The sequence below is a fragment of the Zalophus californianus genome, chromosome 10 (assembly GCF_009762305.2).
Source record: "Zalophus californianus isolate mZalCal1 chromosome 10, mZalCal1.pri.v2, whole genome shotgun sequence".
NCBI classification, from domain to species: Eukaryota; Metazoa; Chordata; class Mammalia; order Carnivora; family Otariidae; genus Zalophus; species Zalophus californianus.
The window spans coordinates 72,904,857-72,928,389 of record NC_045604.1 but is presented as its reverse complement, the minus strand read 5'-3'; the positions used below and the strand labels follow the sequence as shown (position 1 = coordinate 72,928,389).

The following is a 23,533-nucleotide window of genomic DNA, read 5'->3' as shown; positions in this document are numbered from 1 at the left end:
CAGCAGAATCACACCATCCATGTTATTCTGCACCTTCCTTGTAGCACTTAACAATTTATCATGGCCAAGCCTGTACATAGTCAGTGGATACAAATTCTGCCTCCTTTCTCCCCCACTTCTTTATGCATGTACATTTGTGCATGCACACACTGATTATTCCACAGGAATAAAGTCCTTATACAAGGTATGGACGTTTTATTTTGACATATATATACATATATAATATATATATTTATCTTTTGATCTATTCTCATCTTCACCCTTAGGTAATCTGAGTCAGTAACTGTATGCTGAGTGATGGTTAGGATGTGTAAGCTTGCTATCCTGGTTAGACACCTGGTTCTTTAGGTGTAGAAATGACATCATCTTTTGTGCTCCTCTGGGCTGGGCTGAACACAGGGCCAGGCAATTACCAGCTGGTAGCCTAGAGTTTGGTTCTGGGTCTCAGTTTCTCTATCTGTGAAGGGGTCATGGTGATAGCACCACTTCATGAGGTGGTTGGAAAGATGGGGAGAGATCGTGCGGGTAGTAGGCCTGGTACATAGTAGGTGCTCAGGGATTGTGAACTCCTGTCTCTGAGTTCTCTATTGTGGGTTACTGGGGCAGGAACAGGGGAGAAGTGAGAAGGAACCAGGCTGGGGAGGGATCCCCTGGTGCGTGATGCCAGCCCTGTGTACTAAGAGTTGGGGCCATCAGAGCCTGTGGGTGGAGGAGACAGGCTGGCCTCTAAGGACCCTGCCTGTCCTAGTGCACTCTGTTTACCCCTCTCTCCTTTTTCAGGACAAGCAGCTGCGGATCTTCGACCCCAGAGCAAAGCCAGGGGCCTCCCAGGTGAGTTGTGTGGGCAGGGGGCTGGGTTGAGGCTCTAGTGGCTCCAGCAGGTACAGGTGGGGGCAGCCTCTTGGCAGAGATTTTGCCACACCCCGTGCCCCTGGCCACGGCCCTATGGGTGTGTAGGGGTCACCTGGGAGTGGGCTTCTGCTACCAGGAGCTCTTCCTGGGAAACGTGTTTTGGGTCCTGGAAGGACCTGACTTTGATCACAGTGCGGGGTGCAGCCTGGCTGTCTGTAGGCCTTCAGTGGAGGCATCCTGTGGCTTTAGGAAGCTAATTTGAGATTCCAGCTTCCTCTACTTCTTTGAGACCCTTATCCCCCCTACCCTTCCTGGCACAGTTGGCAGAGGCCAGCCTTGGAGGAGCCAGAAAGACATGCCACCCACCCCGTACGCTTCCAGTCTCATAACCAGTGGGCCCTCATTCTGTACTTGGGGTCTGTGGGACCCAGGCACTGAGTGTGTTTGGTTTGTGTCTGTGATGGTGCTTGGGGTGCTTGGGGCCTTTTGAGTCCTGAGTGGGTGATGGGTTCTGGGCTCATGCTATACCCACTGAGCTACTGGGGAATCATTCATTCATTTGATGTCAGCTTGGTGCCAGGCACGTGGTGAGGGGCCTGTCACCTGGGCTGGGGGAAGCCATTATAGCCATTATAAGCAGAAAGTGGGATGAGTAGGTTTACAGTTTTAAAAAATTTTTCTAGAAGGTGAGGAAGCTTCTTTCCTGAGGAAGGTAAAGATCAGGATCCTGCTGCCAGCTCAGGGAAAGAGCTCCCCAGTGAAACCCAGGCCCATCACAGATGCCCTGTGTCCATCTCTAGGACTTGTTCCCTACCTGGGGTCAAGGGTAATTCACCAGCCTAAACCTGATCAGCAGTAGTCAGGGGTGGGGGGCCTTCCCCCCAAAACCTGTAGCATGCACATGCACACATGCACACACGGGATCCCCGTCATGTAGGCCACAGCAGCTTTTTGCCCAAGACAGCCCAGCCAGTTCTGTTTCTGACTGGCTGAAGACCAAAAGGAGGTCCTGTATTAACAGGTGAACCAAGCCAGGCAGAGGTGGTTTTAGCCCACCCACCATTCCAGCCCACCGTGGCCATGCTTCCCAAGGAGGTTGGCCTTGTGGCTGAGTCTCAGTACAGTGTGGGTATAAGCAGTGCCCCCCTCTGGAGCTTTCTGTGCTTGACCTCCAAGCCTCTGCCTGGAAAGGGGTTCCCAGGTTGAAGGAGGGAGGCTGAGGCCCTCTACCTCCAGCTTTCTCAGGGTCCAGGGCACTTTGCATCGTACTCCCATTCTTGCCCCGACTGAGCATTTTATGGGGCCAGCTCCCCTGGCCCAACATTGTCTTCCTTCCTTCCTTGCCTCTTCCTCCAGCAAGCAGTGGGGCGGTGGGGGGGTGGGGACCATGATGGTGCCGAGGTGGAGAGACAGTGGCTGCCGTCCAAAGGGCTCCCAATCCCAAGTTCCTAGAAGAAGGGGGAGAGGATCTGGTTCTGGAGGGAGCCCCCCTGAACGGGGCTTCTGGGCCAAGGAGACCTGGGAAGAGCGTGGGTGGCTCCTACCCCCTCCCAGCTGCTGGGATGGTGCCTGTGCTCTGCGCTGGTGCGGGGGCAGCAGGGCCTGGAATGCTGCCCTCCTCGTGGCCCTGCCCCCCACTTCCGCCCAGGGCATCTGGCCCACACCTGGCTTCTATTAGGAAAACCACTGCTGGCGGCCAGGGTCGGTGTGAGCTGAGGGGCCAGCTCGGGGGAGAGGCCTTCTGGGAGCGCCTTCTTTTGAGATCCTCCTTCCCCACTAGAGGGGGGGCATTGTTGAGGGGCGTCGGGAGGGTGCACTAGGGGCTGTCACTATAGCCTGGAGGCTGGGCAGGGAGTCCTCTGCTGTCTTTTCTGCGCCCTGTGTGACCTGAGCTTGGGTCGGGGGATGCTTGGGCAGCTCCCTCCTGTTCCCACATCCCCAGCTTTGTTTCTAGATTGCATTTATGACTATTTATTATACCCCGAGCCTTGGCACACACAATCTTTTTCCACCCTCGTGATTGTCCTATAAAGTTGGCCCTTTAGTCATTTCTGTCCTAGGGTCACAGCAGGGCAGCCTAGGCAGGCTCTATCTGTTTGATTCTTCATCCTTCGATGTGCTGGAGTCTGGGTGGGGGCGGCCAAGGCCCTTGGAGCCATGGGTGTGCAGGGATGTAGCAGTCTGCAGCTGAAGGGGTGTCCAGGGAGTGGTGAGGCTTCAGCACCAGAATCAGGGGCAGGGGGGGCCTGGGATGAGCCCTCTGACCTCTGGCGTGGGCTGGTAGACCTGTGCCTTTGGTGTATGTCAGGCAGGCCTTGGGGGGCCAGCATCTGGAGCCCAGGACTGAGCCTGGCCGAGGAGGGGCATAGGTGGGTGGTGGGGGTCTTACACCAGAGACGGTCCCCTCGGACAAGGAGGGAGCCCAGCAGCCCAGGGCTACTCCTCCAGCTGCCCTGCCCCATTCAGGAAGCGCTGCTGTGGTGACAGAGCGGGGGATTTGGCTGTCCTGCGGCTGGAATGCTGGGTATGTGCCTGCTCCTGGTACCCCTGTGCTGGGCAGTCAGCCCCTCCTGTTCTCTCTTTGGGGCCACATGTCGGGGAGACATGAGGGGACCGAGGGGCTTCTCCATGAGCAGGATGCCCTGCTGCCTGTTGGGACAAAGGCCACCCCTGTGAGGCGGAAAGCCCGAGGCCTGGCCTGCAGGCTGGGGATTACCACCAGCGATTTCCCCTAAAGCCTCCTGTGACAGAGCTGGGACTTCGGGATGGCAGACTGCCTGAGTTCCAGCTAAACCTCCCCTCTGCTCAGGAGAATGAGAATTTGGGGGATCTGGAGAGAGGAGGGCTCCTCCTCCCTGAATCCTGCTGAGGTCAGGGAAGAAGGACTTGACAGTTTTGAAAATGAAAATCATTTTAATGATCTGTGGACAGTAGAAGGGGGAGGCGGTCAGTGGCCATCCCACCCCAAACGGTGGGGCTTCCTGTGGCCCCTGGGCACACTGAGGCAGGTGTGCCAAAGTGGGCATGCTGGGCCCAGGCTAAGCTCCTGCCTCGTCTCAGCTTCCTTGGTGCCTTCAGTGTCCTCAGAGACCAGTGCCCTGCCCATCACCACCCTGTGGGCAGCCTGGGTCCCCTGGTGTGAGCTCATCCAGGGATGTGTGCTGGGGGGCATCTGGGACCTGGGGCCCCTCCTGGTCCCAGCTCTGCAGCCTTCTAGCTGCTGCTCTGTCTCCTCATCTGTTCTCACCTCAGTTCCCTCTCACACAGACACAAAGCAATCACCCAGCCCCCAGGGGGCAGGAGGCTCAGATAGCTGACAGCTGTCTTGCTGGGTGACTTGAGGCAGGTGGCTTCTCCCTAAGCCTCTGGTTTCTCCATGTGTGAAATAGGAAGGTAGAAGATGGGCCAAGGTAGATTCCGTCCCCAACCTGTGCCTCCATATGAAAAATGCTCCATCACAGTTCACACGCCCCTAGGCTTGGGGGTGCCTCCTCCCCCTTGCTCCCTGCCCCCTGTAGCTGCACTGGCCGTTTTGCTCTCCCAGGTCCCCACTCTTCACAGGTGCTGGCCCGCCTGCCTGGCTCATGCCTGCTGGTCCTTCCCACCTTCACTCAAATGTTACCTTAAATCTACTTCCCTCTATTATACTTTTATCCTACTCTGTTATCATGCTTTTTAAGAAAATGCATATTGGATATGTGCCAGACAAGCCACCCTGAACATTTACCAGTGTTAACACTTCCCACAACAGCCCTCCAAAGTCTGTCCCATTACAGTGCTCTTTCTACAGATGAGGGAATAGGCACAGAGGTATAGAGCTATTCATGCTGGGATGAGGCAGTTAGTCACAGGGCAGGTTTTCACCCAGTCTGGAGAGCTGGTGCCCTTAACCTCCACTTTGTTCCTTCCTGGCACTTATAATAATGTGTAGGGACACAGTGATTTCTGTTTGGTTTAGCAATGTCTCCCAAGTTGTATATTCAATGAGTTGGGGAACCCTTCCTACTTTCACGTGTCCCCAGTGCCTAGTGGAGTATGCTGCTCAAACATTCATATTATGAAAGAGTAAATGAATGAGCAGCCCCGCTTCACCCAACAACGTGACCATCCATCTGAGAACTATCCGGCTCCCCCATAGCTCCTAGCATGGTCCTTGGCCTGGGGAGACCTCGTGTGTCTGTTGAATGAATGAATGATGCACGATGCTTTGCCGGCCATCTGGTTTGCTGTGTACATGGGATATTTACACACCAGTGAAAGGGAGGGCCCGTGTGACACTTACCACTGACTCTAGGGTGTCAGGGCACGGCTGACCTTGCCCTGGTCCCACAGCCCCTCATACGTGGAGAGGAGTATGGGGCGCTGGTTCTCAGGCTCCAGCCCTGATTTCCTGTGCTGGCTGCCGAGTGGGGAAGGGAGCAGTGAGAAAAGCCCCTTGAACAACATGGGCTGTTCCAGGGTCTCCCACGCTGGGGTCCGCCTCCGCGGGCTGGGGAGGGGACGCTGGGCCAGCTCCTCCCAGGCTACCTCCCTCCCTCATTCATTCCCAAGGAGATCGTGGGAAGCTTGGAGGAAGCTGGCCACAGTTTGGGGTGAGCTATTTTTGGTAACAGGGTCTTTGGTCTCAGGCTCCAGGGGCCGAGGTGACTGGGAGGGAGCTGTTTGCATTTCCTCTGGCCCCCTCTGCTCCACCCCCCACCCCACCCCCCCGCCTGGGCCCTGGGGACAAGGCTGCCTGTGGTATAAACCTTCTCCTCCCTGGGCCCAGGAAGCCTTCCTGCTGGCAGCTCCAGCACTGCGGGAAAGCGAGGAGCTTGGACACTTGGCACTTATCTGCCCTCTCCGGGACCATTCCCTAGAGCTTAGCACCGGGCCCTCTCCCCAGGCCCTGGCAGTCAGGAGGCGGCCGTGATGCTCATACTCCCTTGGTCTGCAGTAGGCCAGTCACTCTTGCATGTGGTGTCAGTTGGTCCTTGGACAGCCCTGCAAATGTGAGCCCCACTCATAAGTGAGAAAAATGAGGGTCTCCGAGAGCATGGGGATCCCCAGAGCCTGGGGATGGCAGCTGGCTGCTGAGTGCCTCCTCTCAGATACCTGCAAGGAACAAGGGTGTGCTGCTGCCCTGAGCCCTGTCCCTGCGGCAGGCAGCCCCGACAGTACCCTTTGGAGGAGGCAGACTGAGCCCAAGCTTGGTGGCCAGGTCAGCCCTCTGGGAGCAGAGCTGTCCTCAGCCAAGGTAAAGCTGGGGTCCATCCTGTAGTGTTACGAGGCCTCCCCTGTCCCCAGCTAGCCCCTGGGGGTTACCATCCCGGCCCCTACTGCCCTCTGTGGGCCTTCCAGGCAGGTGACCCACCCAAGAGGCCCCGACTCAGCGCCATCTTTTTTTTTCTTAAAGATTTTATTTATTTATTTGAGAGAGAGAGCACGAGAAGGGGGGAGGGTCAGAGCAAGAAGCAGACTTCCCAGCTAAGCAGGGAGCCCGATGCGGGACTCGATCCCGGGTCTCCAGGATCATGACCTGAGCCGAAGGCAGTCGCTTTACCAATTGAGCCACCCAGGTGCCTGGCTCAGCGCCATCTTTTGTCTCCAGAGCACAGAGGCCCACGAGAACAGCAAGGATGGTCGGCTGGCGTGGACGGTCACCCAGGAGCACCTTGTGTCCACTGGATTCAACCAGGTAGGGCCACTCCCAGATGGGCAGGGCACCCACACCAAGAGGGTAGGGATGAGCCCCACTGGGAGGTGGGGGATGGCCAGCCAGCCCTAGGCCTGTCCATATACGGCCCTGTGTGCAGCCGGGTCTCAGAGCCCCAGGGGACCTCCAGCTGCTGAAAACTGGCAGATTCCATTTGCAATAGCTAAGCCTGACCCTGGGAACCGTGGCAGCACCCCCCCCCCCCCCAGAGTCGGTGGACAGAACCGCCCCTTGTCCCTTGTCACCTTCGGGTTCTTAAAGGGGCAGGACATGAAAACCCAGACTCTCCCTCCCTGGCATGACTCACCCCCCCGCTCCATGCTCTGCGGTGGGGCAAGTACCCTTGTACCAGGCTGTGTCCTCAGGCGCTGGGTTTCCAGGGAGCCCAGGGGGCTGAGGGATGGGCCCCTCTGAGCCCCTCTTTGCCTCCTCCATGCAGATGCGTGAGCGGGAAGTGAAGCTGTGGGACACCCGGCACTTCTCCAGCGCCCTCACCTCCCTCAGCCTGGACACCTCACCCGGGTAGGAGCGGCTGGCATGCTGGGATGGGCTGGGGGGAGGGTCAAGGGCCTGGATGGTGTCTCGAATCCAGGTCTGTAGTGGACACTCGGGGTGAGGGCCTCTGCCGTGCTGTGGCAAGGCCACCTGTGGAGTGGAGGGGCCCAGTCCATGTGGAGCAGCCTCACCTGGCTCAGATCTTGTCAGTGAGGGGCTAATCACCGAAGCGGTTGGGGTGCTCAAGCTGGTCTGCGAGGTCTTGCAGAAGAAACCTGGTCCTGGCCCTGCAAAAGCCCCCTGGAGCTTCACCAGCAGGGGGTGGTGAGGCAGCTCTGCATGAGCGGATGAGCCTACTGACCCCATCCCGTGTGGTCCCTAGCAACAGAGGGGGCCCTTGGTCATGCAGGCTTTCAGCCCCTGGGCTCACACTGGCGTGTGTCGGCATTTGGGGCCCTGACCGTGACCCGGCAGACATATGGATAGGAAACGTGGGAATGTACTTGGTTTGGCTGTGGCCATTTTGGTGGTGCCAAGGGTCAAGGAGACTGAAGCTTCACTAGATGGCAGGGTGGACATGGGGTGATGTCAGGTGGGATGATGTGGAGACAGACGGGCTGGCAGGCTTGGAGGCACAAGTGACAGAGGGAGGCAGGCCTTGGACTCACAGGCTTTATGAAACCTCCTCAGCCCTGGCCACACGCCTATCTCTGGTCGTTTTGAGGGCGGGGTGTGCCCCGGCAGCTTGGGACTACAAGTGCACCTCATCTTTCCATCCTCCTGGAAGTGCATGCAGGAGGGTTTGTGGTGGTGCCATAGAGACTGGCCAAGCCAGCTCTATGCAGGGGGCCTGGGCTTGCTGTGGCTTTAGGCACGGGAGGCTCTCAGTGGTGACTCCCCGTATCACAGCTGAGGAAACAGGTGCAGGAGAATGGGGGACCAGCCTGGCTGGGGTAGGAGGAGGCGGGGGCCTGGTTCCCTTTCAGAAGCCTCAGCCCTGCTCAGCCGGGAGTCTTGGAGGGGCTTGCTGGGACCCCCACGTGCTCCCCAGGCAGGGATCTGTGAAGGTCAGAGCCAGGAGAGGGTCTTGGTTCTTGGCTGTCCGTTCAGCCCCTTCCTCTTCCGTTTCACGGCTAGGGAAACTGAGTCACTGAAGGTGCAGTGATCTGTCCAAGCTCCAGGAGTAGCATGGACCGTATTTGGGGGCGGGAAAGCCTGACTGCCCTAAGACCTCTTGCCAGGGCATCTCCCAGAGAAGGGATAATGGCGGCAGTGACCCTCCGCTCCCACCCCTTCTTACAACCCAGGGAGAGGTTGGGGAGCTGGTGAGGCCCATTTTGCAAATGAGGAAGGCGAAGCTGAGTGAGATCCAGTACCTTGAAACCACACAGTGCAAGGCCTCTGCTTACTCTGGGCCCTGGGGATTCGGAGGGAGCAGTCACTGGGACCCACTGCATTGGAAGAATAAGAGCTCCTGGGCCTGATGCTGCATTTGTATCTTTTCCTCCACACCTCCCCAGGCCAGACAACCTCTTCCCTACAGGGCTCCCCAGCAGGAGAGAGCTGGCCCAGCCTTGAAAGGGGACCCAGGGCTAGCCATCAAGTGCTCCTCCACCCACCACTTCCTGCCTTCCAGACTCCACCCCTGGCCCCTGATGGGTCCCCCTCCCCCGCAGAGCAGCCCCCGCCCATCCCCAGCGTGGCCCCTGGAGGAGTTAACGATGCCCAGACCCTTCGGTGCCACTGGCCAAGGCTGACCCTGTAATTAGAGCAGTTAAGAATAGCTTTGCGGGGCCAGCAAGGCCTGGAATTTCTCAAATCACTCCCAGATGGGTGGCCAGACCAATGTCCCACCCCCACCATCCCCCAGTCCTGGCCCCTGCCCTGCCAGGCCACACCCTTGGCAGGGGAGTGGGGACTCTCCGGCCCTCGGTAAAGCGGGTGGACCAGGGTGTAGTGGTGGCAGATCGCTTGCCCCTCAGCCTCCCTGAGGTGTCAGCCCTGCTGAATGATCTGGACTGAAGATGGGAAGTATGCAGGGTGTCAGATGTGGGGACAGCCATGGATTTCCACTGTACCCCTCAATTTCTTCTCTGTTTTACAGATTTTCCATCTCAATTTGAGCAGAACAGTGAGTGTTTCTTTTAAAAGCTAAAGGGGGCCGGGGGTGAGGCACACACCTCTCCCTGTCATCTCCTAGGGAGTGCCCAGGGCCCCACCCTCCCAGAGGCTTCTGTCACAGCTCCCACCTGTGTCCTCCTCATCCCCATTGTCCGTGGAGTGCAGCTCACTCAGAGGAGACATGCCATGGTTGGAAGAGCAGGGCATCAGGGGCCTGTCCTTGAAGCCGGGCTCAGGCAGCAGGCCCAGCGGGTGTCCCAGGCACTGTGGTCCGTGCAGGCTGGAGGCGGGAGGGTAAGTGGCAGGGCAGGCTTGGCACCGAAGGAGCAGCTCATGTTCTAGACTGGGAGGTTCAGAAACACCGTCTTGGGCGGTGCTTCTGGGTGGGTGAACGGTCACCTGTACCCATCGGCCGCAGGCAGATGGGGATGTATCTCCTCATGTTCCTCAAGAGGCATCTGAGGCCAGAGAAGTTGATTGTCTGTTGAGCTCACCACAGCAGCCATTCCCGGCAGGGTGAGGCTGGGGTTTGGTCTCTGCTGCTTCACACCAGGGAGCTTCTGTCCTTCGCGGTGGCCCCACGCGTCTCCTGGAGGCCTGCATGGCTGGCAGCCCCATGCTGGGCCAGGGAGGCTGTGTTGGGATCCTGTCCCTGCCTGCTGTGAGCAAGCTGCTGGCTCACCTCCCCAGCCGGTGGTGCTTCTCTCCTGCAGGGCATTTGCTGGGCATTAACAGGAGCATGTGTAGCCCGTATGGCACAGGGCCTGCGGCAGCAAGGACCCACTAGTCACACTGGCATCTCCCCACATCCGTCCCTGGACCCTGCCCTGGAGCCACTGGGATTGCCCTGCGTAACAGTTGCCTCTTGGCTTGGTCTCCACTCTGGCCCTGGGCCTCCCTACACCCCCCAACCCTGATCTGATGGGACACCCCAAATACCTTTTCTGGGAGGGCTGGAGTGAGTGTTTAGCCTCTGTCTTTGGGTCCTGCCTCCCCACCCCACCCCCTGCCATCCCACTAGGCCAGGTTTGGCTTTGCAGTGAAAACATTTATTCAACAGCCACGCTGTGTTCAGCAGCAGCCCACAGGCCCACAATGGCCCCTTTGACAAGGCTGCCGAGGGGGAGGGCAGCCCGCGCCATAGCCGCTCCCCTAATGGGACCCAGGCTCACAGGAAATCCACCTGGGCCGCCACTGCCTCAGGAAGAAGGGGCCCCACCCAGGCTCACTGCCACCATCCTCTGCCCGCCACGACCCACCGCCCACCTCCTCCCTTCCCATGCCAGAACCCACAGCAGCCGCTAATTGAATCCAGAGCCTCGCGTGGCTGGGCCTGACTTGGCGCCGACATCAACGCCCTGAGCCCCAGGGCCTGCTCCCCAGGCCTGGCTGAGCTGCCTCCTTCCATCCAGGGTGAGGCTGGTGGGGCCCAGGGGCCATGACCCGCAGAAGGGATGCAGGCATGGGGCCTCGGGGAGGCTTGCTCAGGGTTCGCAGCGCCTCTCTGCGGCCCCAGGGCCCACTTTGCCTCCTGTCTCAGGGTCATGGAAGAAGGTGTGCTACCATCTTTGTTCCCAAGCTCCCAGCACCCAGTCCAGGCCAGAGCTGCAGTCTGCATCCCTGGCCCTGCCCCCACGCAGCCCGTGGCCTTCCTGGAAAACACTCCCCCTTCCGGGGTTTCTGGAAAGCCTGGGCACATCCCCAGTGCAGAGTAAAGAGGCATCACAGGGCCATCAGGCCTTTGCAAGCCAGGCTCAGATCTTTGGTCCTGTTCCTGGGCCACCTGCCCCTAACAGCCCCGGCTTGGCCCTTCCTCTCCACTCACCAGACGGTTCCTGTCATTCAGGATCTGTGCTGCCCCTCCACCAAGACCCCTCTTTGCTGCTAGAGCATGAGGCCGGGAGCAAGGTGCCCCAGCCTGAGCCCACGTAGAAGGGTATCAGGACTTTAGGGAGGGCTGTGTGCTCTGTCTGGCCCAGCACCATCTGTGGGGGCCTGCAGGACACAGCTCTAGGGACCCCTTTCACAGAGGAAGGGAGGCAGTGAAGTGCCTGTCAGGCCCTTTCCCAAGGAGGGATCCTTGGGGACCCTCTTGGCCTTTATCTGCCGTGAGCCTTGCTCAGCCTCACAGGAGCACTACAGTTCCTGTTGGCAGACCACTGGCCCTGGGTGGGGTGAGGCTGCCTTCATGTCCCTCTTGTTCAAGGTTAGAAGCTGCCCAGCTCCCATCCCTGCTCCCGCCTGCACCCCAGTCTCAACTGAGAGGCTGTACCAGTTAAGGCTGGGCAGACATAGCCCAGGGCGGGGTACCTGGAAGGGCCACCCTTCCTGACATGGTCCTCAACAGCAGCCCTCCCAAGCCCAGGGGTTGCTGACCAGGGCCTGGTGCCCACTGGGGAGAGGGTTCCTGGCCCCCAGCTTCCCCACAAAGACAGCTATCCGTTTACACCCACCCTGCACCCCCACCCTCCCTCACCCAGCCCAGGTAGCCTGGGCCACGCCAGAGAAACACACTCATTTTATCTTTTATTTTTCTTACAAAAGGCCTTCATATCATTGTTTGTCTTACAAAAACCAAAGTCCTTGTCTCTGAGCTTGAAAAACATTTTCCCAGAATAAATGGGAAAGAATCTCTTATAAATATGTTTTTAAAAAACCAAAGCAAAACATGTTCCTAAAGCGTCTGTCTTTCCAGTTTCTTTTGTTCCTTTGCTCCTTGGGGCCGAGGCTGACCCACATGCCCCATCCCCAGCCCCACTCTCCCTCTGCTGTCTTTCTGGGGGCTTCCTTCACTGGCCCCCAGTCTCCTTGGGAGTGGGGCCTGGCAGCCCTGGGCCTGTGTTACCAGCACACGGCAGGGCCCGCCCCACCCTTCCCCACGGGTTGTACGTTGCAGAGGACAGGGCAAACGCCACCCTTGTAGGCACTCAGGCTTGGGGCACCTTAGAGGTGGTCACGTGGGTCCCAGGATCTCATGGATGAGGAGACGGAGGGGCGGGGTCTTGCTGTCGTCACACAGCCGCGATCTTGATGTGTTCTCCCGGTAGGGATCTGAGAACTTCCTTGGTCTGGCAGCAGGAGGGCGCTGGCGGATCCCAGCAGGGCTGAGAGCCCGGCCTAGCAGCCTTGTCGCTCCCGGGCTTAGATGTAGGGCTTGGTGGGAAGGGGCCCCTGGGGGCCAGGCCCCGAGTAGCCCATGAGTGGCACCTCACACTCCGGCCCACTGGGTAGGGCCTCCCCACCGCCCTCAGTCGCCTTGGGGCCTGGCTCCAAGGGGGCCTTCACCCCCTCTAGCTCCAGAGGCCCAGCCCCGGGCCCCACCTGTCCTTTGCCGTGCGCTACAGCCGCCGCCGCCCGCCCCCGCCGCACGCAGTAGGCCGCCCCCACAGCAGCCAGGGCAGCCAGGAGCACGGCCGCCAGGGCTGGCGCAATGAGGAGTGGCAGGTTGCCCTCTCGGGCCTGGGTGACGGGGGCGTGGTTGGAGCGGCTGGCTGGCGGCGTGCGGGCCTCCCCACAGGCCTCTTCGCCCTCGGGCAGCCGCCCGACCCCCAGAGGCCTGACGCAGATGGAATAGGTCGCGTTGGGCCGCAGCTGGGTGACTGTGTACTCGGCAAGTGAAGCAGGCAGGCGCAGCGTCACGGGCCGCTTGTCGGGGCCTGACAGGTTGCGGTAAGTGAGGCGGAGGCTTCTGAGCTGCACGGCACTGCCCTGCAGGTAGCGCTGCAGCCCCACGCGCAGGGAGGTGGGGCTGGCCGGCTCGATGCCCAGGGGCAGGGGCTGGGGCGGCTGCAGCGTGGCTGGGGCGGGGCTGGGCGGGGGCCCCTGCCTCACCCGGCTCTCGCAATATAGGCCTGTGAAGAGCTCAGGGCACAAGCACTCCAGGTGGCCCTGCACCCCCAGGTGGCAGGTGCCCCCGTTGAGGCAAACGGACGCCGGGCAGTCCTGGGGCCTGGGGGGAGGCCCCACCGTGGGCAGGGCCACAGGGGGCACGCTGGGGGCCTCGGTAGCCAGCTCTGTGGGGTTGAGCCAGGTGGGAGCCGGACTGGAGGGGGAGAACGTGGGCCCCCACACCGCGGGCTTCGTGGTGGGCACTGTGGCCGTGGTGGTGGTGGCGGGGCAGCCAAAGTCAGCATATTCGAGGTCTAGGAGCAGTCGGCCAGCATTCTTGGGCGGGAAGTGGCAGCGTGTCTCCTCCGGGCTGGCCAGCGCCACATGGCTCTCCCGTACCCAAGGCCCAAACCAGCTTAGGGGGCAGACGCAGTTGAAGGGGTTGCGGGCAGCCACCAGGAGCCGTAGGCGGGGGAAGAGGCCCGACAGCTCATGCGGGAGTGCCTGCAGGCTCAGGTTGCTCAGGTCCAGCTCCTGCAGGGCCACCAGGCCAGCCAGGCCCTCGGGCCGCAGCTGGGCCATGCGGGTGTTGCCCGCCAGCCGCAGGCGCGTCAGGCCCCGCAGGCCCTGGATGGCGGGTGGCACACGCTCCAGCTGGTTGTCAGACACGTCCAGGTCGTGGAGGTTGCGCAGGCGGCTGAAGAGCCCCTCGTCCAGGCGCCGCAGCCCTAGGCCAGCCAGCCGCAGTGCCTCCACGTTGGCAGTGTCCAGGGTGCCAGGCTCCAGGGCTGGGAGGCTGTTGTGGCTGAGGTCAAGCAGTAGCAGGCGCGGGAGGCGCAGCGGAGGCAGTGCCCGCAGTTCGTTGTCCTGCAGCTTGAGCTCCAGGAGGCCGTCGAGCGTGTCAAAGGCTCCGGGCTGGATGTGGCGGATGCGGTTCTTGCCCAGGTAGAGGCGCTCCAGGCGCCTCAGGCCGCGGAAGGTCTCATTGGTGATCTCGCGAAGCCTGTTGGCCGTCAGGTCCAGGTTGCTGAGGTTGGCAAGTGGCTGGAAGACCCCGGCGGGCAGGCTGGCGATCTGGTTCTGCGACAGGTCCAGGAGCTGCAGCCCCGGCAGGCTGGCAAAGCTGGCTGCGTCGAGCGTGGTGATGCCGTTCTCGAAGACGTAGAGGCCCGCTGTGTCGGGTGGCACGTCGTGGGGCACGGTGGCTCCCTGGCGGGCGGTGCAGAAGACCGTCTGTGGCTGGTGGCACTGGCAGCCGGGTGGGCAGCCCTGCACCCCAGGCTCTGGGGCCAGCAGCGGCAGCAGCAGTGGCAGCAGCAGGCGGGGGGGGACTCTGGAACACATCTTCTGGTTCCTGGGAGCAGGGGGGAGAGAGAGATGACACCATGAGCCAGGAGTCTGGGGGACAGTCACGCCAGGAAGGGACCAGGAAGGGCATTCCCTGCCCCCAAATCCAACAGCGCACAGCAGGTATGGTCAGGTCCCCAGTGTCCCGGCCCCATTCCTGTCCCAGCCCCATCAGCTCCCTCACTGAGTGACTTTGAGCCCTCCCGTGATTTCGTTATGCCATCACTTGCTACTTCTGTGCTGTCACCAGGGCTTGGTGGGCTGATGCGTGCAGAGAGGCTGGCACCTAGACACTCAGTGGCCACAAAAACTCCCCTCTCCTTAACCCCAGCCCTCTCACCTCTGCAGCTCGAGAGAACGTGGTCAAAAAGCATCAGGCTCCGTGCCCTCCCTTCAAGTCCCCTCCCCCCACAAATCTCTGCTGAGGTGGACAGGCAAGGGGGGGGAGCCCGTGGGTCCAAGAGCAGCAGCCCCTCCCCCCAGCGTCTGGGAGAGAAGGGGCGGGCAGCCAGTGCGTAAGTAGAGAAGCTGGCTGCCCCGTGCCGCCGGCCCCTGCCGCCACGCTCTGTGTCCTCCAAGTGAGGAGGAGACCGCCGCGGGAAGACTTCACATGGAAACTATGGGATCGGTGTTTTTCCACTTGTGAAGTCAGACCTGCCCGGTATGGGAGCTGAGGGCCCTCCAGGATGTGGCCAGGGGGAATGTTCCTAGGGGAGGGGGCAGAGGGGGGCCTGAGCTATTGGCAGGTGTTCCCCTGTGTTGGGGGGGCAGATAGGGAGGCAGGGAACCCTGGGCTTCAGATCCCCCATCTCTGAGGTGTGATGACAGATCCAGAGGTGGAAGGTCCTGGCCTCCCTGGGCTCATCCAGGGGGCACGTTGAGGGACACTGGCTACGGGGTGGTCCCCAAATCAGCTGGCTCTAGAAACATTCTGCAGACTGGTTCATCTGCTATTCTTTGGGGTCCACTCTGGCCTGAGCACTGAGAATAAGGAGCGGCAGCTCTTCACCCTGTGTTAGCTCACCGAGCATTTACAGTCCCCTCGTGTGGTGCCCCCAGCAGCCATGGCAGGTGGAAACTATCCTCATTGCTCCCAGATGACAGAAGGGCGGCGGGGGGGGGGGGGGTGGTGGCTCCAGGAGGTGTAGTGACTTGCTGCCGTCCCACTGCCAGGAAATCTGAGCCGGAGCCTAGGTCCTTAACCATGTCCAGGTGCAGCTGGGCCTGCAGCCTGGGATGGTCCTGCCCTGCTGATGAAGGGGCGGCTCCCTCAGCTGCTCTGGGCTCCAGCTTGTAGCTGGAACTGCTCTAGACTGAATGGGACCACAGTATGAGGCCCTCTTTCAGGTTCCTGGGGGAGCCCAGGGGCCACCCTACCAGCTGTCCTCACTCTCTGGGCCCTGAGAGTCCCCAAGAGGCCGGCACCCCTCCCCTCCAGGCGCCTTCTGCTCACACAAGGGCCTTTTGTGCTGGGGCTCAGCCTCCCCTTCCCCCACACCTGCCAACCATCACGCTATGGTAGGTAACATGGCCCCCTCAGCTGAGCCCGTGTTCTGCCCTGCTGCCATCCATCGGGCTCCTCTCCCAGGAACACAGGCTCCCGCAATGTGAGGCAGAGGAGGGGCACGTGGTCCCAGGATAGACAAGACAAGTCACTGGGGAGACCAGTTCTGGGTAAAGGCCTGTTACCAGGTTGGGCCTGCGCAGGCCCTGCCCACCTACAGGGTCCCCTCTGCCCTGGAAGTGGGACTATCAGCCTCTGCCCCTCACTTGTTTGTACTGATGACCACCTTACAGAGGCCAGCCAGGGAGGCCTTCCCTGACCCCCAGCTGGTGCCCCTTCCCCTGCTCTCTCTCCTGTTCACTTCCCTGTGTCCCAGAGCATGCTTAGCTCATCTTTGCTGAGTAAATGGTGGGGCAGGGCTTTGTACCAAACCTCAGAAGATGCTAGGACCAGGACCTGGAAGGCCTTGTGCCCCTCTGGCCCTGCCGGCACCATCCCAGGGGGGCTGCCTGCACCACACCCAGCCTCCTCCCCCAAGTGGACCCGCTCCACCCTCACTGACTCAGAAGGCAGCGGGTGTGGCCTGGCCTCCAGATGTGGGCTGTGAGCGCCCTCCGCCCCCCACATCCACGTGTGGGGTGAGCCGCCTCCTCCTGAATCAGCTCTCCCAGCGGGGCAGGCAGGGTCAGGAAGGGAGCAGCCAGGCTCCAGGGTGGGAGGGGACCCTACACGTGGCCACCCCTGCGGCTTCAGCTCCCCCTGGGCTATGTATAAGGTCATGGTTAAGAGCTCATGCTCCAGTCAGGCAGCCTGGGCCAGGGGCATCCCAGTTCTGAGGCCTTGCTTTCTTCAGTGTCTCCCCAAGCATTTCAGATTTGACATAGACTAGGACTGCGAGCATTTAGAACTGAACAGCCCAGGTGTGGCCCCTGGGGGCCTAGGTTGCTGCTGGGGGGTGTTCCCCACTCTGCGCTGAGGAGGGGCATCAGGGTGGGCTCTGGGCTTTGCCCAGAGTCTGTTGGCCCTTTAATCCATAAAGTCATCATGAGGGAGCTGTAGGGTGGTGTCCAGCCACAGGGTGGCAATCTGGCTGAGTAGGTGGGGAGCAGGGGTTGGGTCAGAACAAGGGCAACTGGCATCCTGGGCCGGGGAGACCCCAGCAGGCAGCAGCTAACCTGCTGCCCACCTGCTAGGATGCTGGGGTGAGTACCTGGGCCCGAGCAGGCAGTCGGCACTGGGGCTTTGGCAGATGGGAAGCTGGGTGCCGCTGCTTCGGGGGCTCTGCCATGGGCTCTTCTGGCACCAAAAGCAGATCACATAGCCCCCAGAAGGGACCCAGAAGGTGAAGGCCGGCCTTGGAGGGGGTGGGCAGCAGGGCAACAGGAGACAGAGGCCTGAGTTCAGGCCCAAGTTCGGCCCCTAAATAGCTTCCCAAGTCCCTTTCCAATTCTGGGCCTCAGTTTCTCACCAGCCCTGCCTGACTCTCTGGAGTTGTTCTGAGCACCCGGGGTTGTAGTGTTGTGTTGTTCTGTTTGTTTTTGAGTGGGGGAGTTCTTTTAACAAGTTCTGGGAGTGATTCCGCCTGTCTGGGCTCGTTCTGGTGTGTGTGTGTGCGCACGCACTGGGGGTGGGGTGTCTCATGGGAGGTCATGGCTTTCCTGGCCATTGCAATTCCAGCAGCCCTGAAGGACCAGGGGCCTGGGCTTTGATATCTGATCTGCTGACCCGAGGCAGGGAGGTGGGACCTTTCCCTCTGCAAGGGGTGTGGAGAGCCTCCTGGAGGCAGCCCTGGGGCTTGGGGGGTAGTGGAAGTAGGAGGGCAAAGGGTCCAGGTCGGCGCTCTTCCCCCTGGACTCTGCAGCCTCCTTACCTTGGCCTGGCCCACCATGGCGTGGTGGGATGAGGCAGGAAACTGAGGCCTAGGCTCTTGCTGCTGGCTGTGCTGCCCTCCAGGGGACAGTTGCTGGGATGGGGCTTTTTAAGGTCCCACTGCCTGTGTGGTTGCATGACAGTCTAGCCATGGTCCTTTACCTTGGTTCCCGTCTGTGAAGGGCAGGGGAGAGGGGGCGTTCCTGGTTATAGTGCCTGATTGTCAGGGCTATTTAGTTTGTACTTGGAGCGCATGCTAAGTGGTCAGTAAACATTAGCTACTGAAGCTGTTACCCATAAAACCTGAGCTCTGCCTTCTGCACATATGGGGTGAGGATGCCATGGTGTGGGAGGGGCTTCACGCCACTTTCAGCACAGACAGGAGGCCCCCCTACGCCCAGAGTGAGGCCTCCATGGGGAGGCTGCCCTCCATCCTCCACCCTTCGGTGTGGGAGAGAAGCTGGAAAGAGCAGCCTGATGAGGAGTGTATTTAGTTCTGGAAGGGGTGGGGGAGTGAGCTGTCCTTTGGCCAGCCCCCCTCAGCATATGACCTGGGAGTGGGGGAAGGGAGCAGAGGGAGGGGCTCTATGAGTAAGGACATCCTCTTCAGCCCTCACAGGGACCCTGGTGCCCCCACCCACCTCTGAGTGTGAGGGACATCTGGAGGCACCCACTCACACACAGGCCCTGGGTCAGGCAGGTGAGTGGGTGGGACCCAGGCATTTGGGGGACTGCATCAGAGCTCAGGCTGCACATCTCACTGCTGCTGGGGAAGGCCACACGCCTGGCTGGTGGGGGCATACGGTCAGACAGACAGACAGACAGACGAGGCCAGCCCACCCCTTCCTGTGCCAGACACTGCGGAGTGGGTGCAGGGGTCAGGTGCTGCAGGTCTGACCCTGAGGCCCTCGGCCTCTGGCTCCCAGTGCTGCCCCCCCCCACCCCCAGCTAAACACTGCCGGCCAGGCCTGGCAGTGGCCCAGCCCAGGAGTCTGCCAACCCCCCCAAGGCAGGCGGGGACCATGCCGGCGGCCAGGATGGCTGGCTCCGGTTTCGCTGACGTGTCTGAGGAGGCTCAGAGCCGAGGCTGGGTCCGCCCATCTCGCCATCCCTGGGGCACGGCAGAGCAGAGAGGTTGGGGTCTCTGTTTTAGGCCTTCAGGGGAAGGGGACAAGGTGAGGGTGGGGACAGCAGTCTGACCCTGTGATGAAGCCAGGAGTCCCTACTTTGGTCTCGGCTCATCTGCCTTACTCTCTTTACCACTCCAGCCCACTCTCCTCATTCTACACATGAGGCCCAAGACACCACTTTATGACCTTATCCAGTTCCCTTTCTGCATTTATGTCTCCCACCTACAACCCCAGGGGTTTCTCAACCCCCGCTATACATCAGAATCTCCTGGGAAGCTTTGGGAAGTTCCTGATGCCCTCTCCACTCCTTGCCAATGAATAAGAATTTCTGGGATAAGGCCCAAGCAGAGTTGTATTTTGGAGAAGCTCCTTCAGTGAGTCTCCCTTACAGGGCTCAGACCCTTGGGCAGAAGATTGCAAAGGGGGACAGTCTTGATGTCAGCCTTGTCTCCCTGTCCAGGGAGGGCTCTGGATCGCCAGCAGGTGTGCCTGGCCCCAAATGGGTGTCTTCTGTGGCACCATGGGTGACTCGGCAGCCACCAGACCTGTCAGCCCAGGCCTGGGAGACCAGTGACTAAAGCCATTTTGCTCAAGTGGGCCCTCAGGGTGGCGGGATATGTCATCTCAGTCAGGAGAGGTGCCACTCTGTTGGGAGAGGACACCTGCTGCCCCGGGAGCTATTTGGTGGCTGTGGCCCAACTAGAAATGGACCAGTCCAGATGCCACCATCGGCACGCGCGGGTGTGATGCCACAGGGGCTGGGCTCAGTCAGACGCAGGGCTCCTGGCTGTCCTGTCCCCACCCAGGGCCAAGCATCCATCAAGTAAGGCCCTAACCCTGCCATTAACCCTGGATTTGCCAGAGGAAGACCTTAGTCACCAAGGGAGGCCACCAGCCCAAGCCAGCTGGGCCCAGGTTGTCTGGGTCCTGGGCAGGGACTGAGAAGGAAGTGACCCCAGAGGGGTCTTTGCCCTTCTCACTCTTGCCATGCCCGGGGTTCTGGGTTCCCCTGCAGCAGAACTGGCCCTGCCTGGGGTCTGCGAACTGATCAGGGGAGCTACAACCCAGCTCCCTCACCCAGGTCTCTCAGTTCTTACTGCTGCCCATCCAGGCCCAGGGCCAGTAGGGGCCCCAGTACTGCCTCAGCCCCAGCCCCTTCTCAGTGCAAGCCAGCTCTCTCCTCCCTCTTTAATTAAATCTCTCAGGCAGCCGCAGAGGAATGTCAGAGCCTTATTGCATTTCCCTGGAGGAGACTGGTTGGGGGAACTGTCCCCAACCTGGAGAACTGGCCCCTTGCCTGCCTCTATGCCTCAAAACCAAGGTGGCTCAAGGGAGCCTGCTTCAGCCTCCTCATACCCAGGGAGGCTGGAATGAGGAAAAGTGGGGGAGGCCTGAGGGCCTGGCCAGCCAGGCGGCCCAGCCAGCTGAGGGAAAGCAATCCGGCTGCCTCTGGAATGTGGAAACCGATAAAAGGAAGAAGGCTGAGCCCCTGTCCGCCTGCGGTGAACTCAGACTCTTGCAGCACCCCTGCCCGCCCCCAAACACAACCCTGTTCCAGTCACGCGCGCACAGACACATGCCCACGCCAGACACACGCCCACTGGGCCGCGCTCTGACACACTGACACACACACACACACACACACACACACTCCCTCCCCCTTCTCCAAGAACTCTTGCAAATTCCACAGCAGTGAGGGGAGCTGGTTTTCTTGGCAGCGCAGAGCCTTGGGCTCCCTGGCTCAGGGAGGGACTCTAAGGGGAGCTGAGGGGGGCTACAGGAGGGGTCACTAACCCCATGAGGTAGCATTGCTCCCCTTCCCGAGAGCTCAGGGCCTGTAGACGGTCAGGGATGCTTCTGTGGGACAAGCTCACCCAGTCTTCTCTCTGGTCACCAAGGGGGACCGGCTGGCTGGCTTTCTGAGGTGGGAGCTGCCTCCTGGAACCAGCTGAGAGCTGCCCAGCTCAGGGGTGGGGTCCACTTATAAAACCCCATGGATCTTGCTCCAGCTCCCCCAGAGCAGTAGTAGGGGTGTCAGGAATGGGAGCCAGAAACTCTGGACCCATCTCCTGCCCAGGGCATTTCCCTGCCTGCCACAGGAGGCTTCCTAGGGAGAACACATGTCTGGGCAATGTCTGAGGGGCTTCTCGTGTTCAGCCCCCCCACTCTCTTTCCAGAGTCTGGAGAAAGTGCCCTGGGACACCAGTCCCCCACCAGCCACATCTGACCCTCTGGACCCACAGGTCCCAGAGTAGCTGTTTCAGTCTGCATCTGGGGGAGGTGGGGACAGCCAGTGCCCGGGGGCCCCCCGTCTGGCACGTGTGTGCTCATCCTCCCTCCCTAGGCCAGATAATGGTCTGGAGGGAATCCAGCTGGGCTGCTCATTACCAGAGCCCTCTTCCTGCCTCTGACACTCTGTTTACAGAAGCTCCGGGGGCTGATTCCCCTGGGAGAAGACAGCCAACTCAGGGGACTGCTCTCCCATCCCCCCACACACTGGCCTTATCCCTGTTGGGCCTTGCCAACAGCTGGGCCCATACTGGACTTCACTGCCCTCTGGACCAGCTCAAGTGGACCCCACTTGGAGGGCACCCACCCAGCTACCCTTCTGTGCCCCCAACACCCAAAGTCCAGCCTAGCGGGAAGGAACCTTTGAAATTTAGTACAGTCTCCCAGCCCTATAAGCTCTTACCCTGCAGAGGAGCGCTCTGGGTCCTGGTGCCTGTTCCAGAACCTCACCTGCCCTTGGTGCAAAAGGCAAGCAGGGGGACAGTGGGACCCTCGGGGCCTTTTCCTCCTTCCCACCTTGCAGACTCCACCCCTGGGCCCCAGCAGGAGAGGCAGTCAGTGACCCTGCTGTGGTAATCTTTAACGAATGGGGGCAACGCAGAATGGTTGGCACCAATTGCCTGGCCTGCCAGTGACCACAGGGGACCTCAGCAGCCCTCAGGCCCCAGAGCTGCCAGCCCAGGGACACAAAGGACTAAGCTGGCTCCAGGCCATTGGGTTCATAGCCCAAGCAAAACCCTGTCCCTGGCAGAGGCAGAGATGGGGCACCCTAATATCTGGAAAATGAAGGGCCCCAGCCAGCCAAGGTCTGTCTCCTGCCCCCCACGGGGCATCAGATACCTCCTAGCCACCCCCACTCCTCCCCAAGGCTGCATGCCTGTTGGCCCCCTGGCTCTGTCCTAAGTGACAAGGGCCTTCAGTACCCCCAGGCGGCCAATCTACACAGATCTGTACAGGCTCACGGAGGGCTCCAGGCCCAGAACCAGACTGTCCCACTCCAGGAGCTAAAAGTAACCAAGTCTATGGCTTGGCTGTCCCCTCAAAGGGGTTTGATTCATAAAACTGGTCATGCCGGAGGGCCCAGCCGTGGGAGGAGGAAGCGAGGGAGGGGGTGTTTATTTTGTCTGCTCACAGCCCTGCCGGCTACTGGCCGGTGAGCCTTGGACGCGCGCGCGGCCGTGGGGCTGTCCGGGACTGTCCTAGGAGGGGGCGAGTCGGGCGCGGGCAGGGGTGCATGGGGCCCGCCCGCCCTGCGCCCAGGTCGGCTCCGAGGATCGTGCGGGGCTGGGGGTCGCGTGTCCGTCCTGAGTGCGTGTGCGCGCGACGGGGGGGGGGGGGGTTCGCGCGCGTGATCGGCGCGTTGCACAGCCCGGCCCATGGCGCCCCCGGTCTCCGCCCGCAGCGCCCCGACCCGGCAGACACTCACCGGGGGGCGGCGGCGGCGGTGGCGACAGCGGCAGGAGCCGGGCGGGGCGGGCCGGCCGGCCCGGTGGGGTCCTGGGTTCCGGGATCCGGGGGCAGCCGCGTCCGTGTCTCCCGGCCCCGGGCTTGCGCTGCGGAGTCAGCTCGCGGTCGGCGGGTCGCACTTTAAGGGCTGGGGGCGGGGCCGCTCCCCCGCGAGGCGGGGCGGGGCGGGGCCGACAGAGACCCGCCTCCTCTCTCCGCTAAAGGGGTCATTTCGCCGGCTGCCTGATAAACTCACTCACCCACCTCCCGACCGAGGCGGGAGTCCCGCGCTCCCGTCTGCTCTGCCGCTAGTCTGCCATATGACTCTGGGCGGGTCCCTGTTTTTAGTAAAAGCAAGAGAGTGAGACCAAGAGTCCTAAACCCGGATACCCATGACACATCAGGCAGGCGATATAAGGGCACTATTTAAACTCAAGGAGGAGACCCCACAGCTTGTGGAGACCTGGAGAGGTGGCGGTGGGTGGGTAGGGAAAGTGGGGGTTGGTGTAAGGGCTCTGCCTTACGACCTGCCCCAGTCTGCCAGAGTTTCAGGTTTTTCAAGAGAAACTGGAAATCTGGAGTTTTTAGGCGAAATCTCTCAATGTGTTATTGTTGGTAGCTAATCCCAGTTTCAAAAACTCTTGGGCAGGCCACACAGAGCCCTCTGAGAGCCTTCTAAGTACAATCTCTAATGCCGAATCTGAGTTCTGGGGTCCTTTTAACCATGAGGGCTTTCAGGGAGGTATCCCTGGGCCACCTTTTCCACATTTTAGATGAAGGGACTGAGACACAGGAAGGGGAAGTGAGTCTGCCCAAGGCCCCACAGTGCTGGAGGGGTGGGATGGGGTGGGAGGTTAGGCCTCACCATCAGTGTGGGTGGGGCCTGGGTGCAGCTGATGGTGGCCCTTGGTGGGGGGGGAGGGTGGTGCCAGGGGCTAGACTAGTCCAGAAAAATCC

At 60.8% G+C, this 23,533-nt stretch overlaps 2 protein-coding genes across 2 annotated transcripts in view; one reads left to right on the top strand and one right to left on the bottom strand.

Annotated features, from left to right (window-relative positions):
- The window catches only part of CORO7 (coronin 7), a 57,257-nt gene that overhangs the window by 22,235 nt on the left and 11,489 nt on the right, over positions 1–23,533 (top strand). Inside the window, exons 7-9 of the mRNA XM_027610058.2 lie at positions 781–831; positions 6,443–6,529; positions 6,987–7,069. Of these exons, the coding sequence (XP_027465859.1) occupies positions 781–831; positions 6,443–6,529; positions 6,987–7,069 (221 nt within the window). The remainder of the gene's footprint in view (positions 1–780; positions 832–6,442; positions 6,530–6,986; positions 7,070–23,533) is intronic.
- Positions 10,369–22,978, bottom strand: VASN (vasorin). The gene is made up of 2 exons (XM_027610059.2): positions 22,557–22,978; positions 10,369–14,345 (listed from the first exon to the last, which is right to left on the bottom strand). The coding sequence occupies exon 2, from the start codon at positions 14,333–14,335 to the stop codon at positions 12,305–12,307; it is 2,031 nt and encodes a 676-aa protein (XP_027465860.1). The 5' UTR covers positions 14,336–14,345; positions 22,557–22,978; the 3' UTR covers positions 10,369–12,304.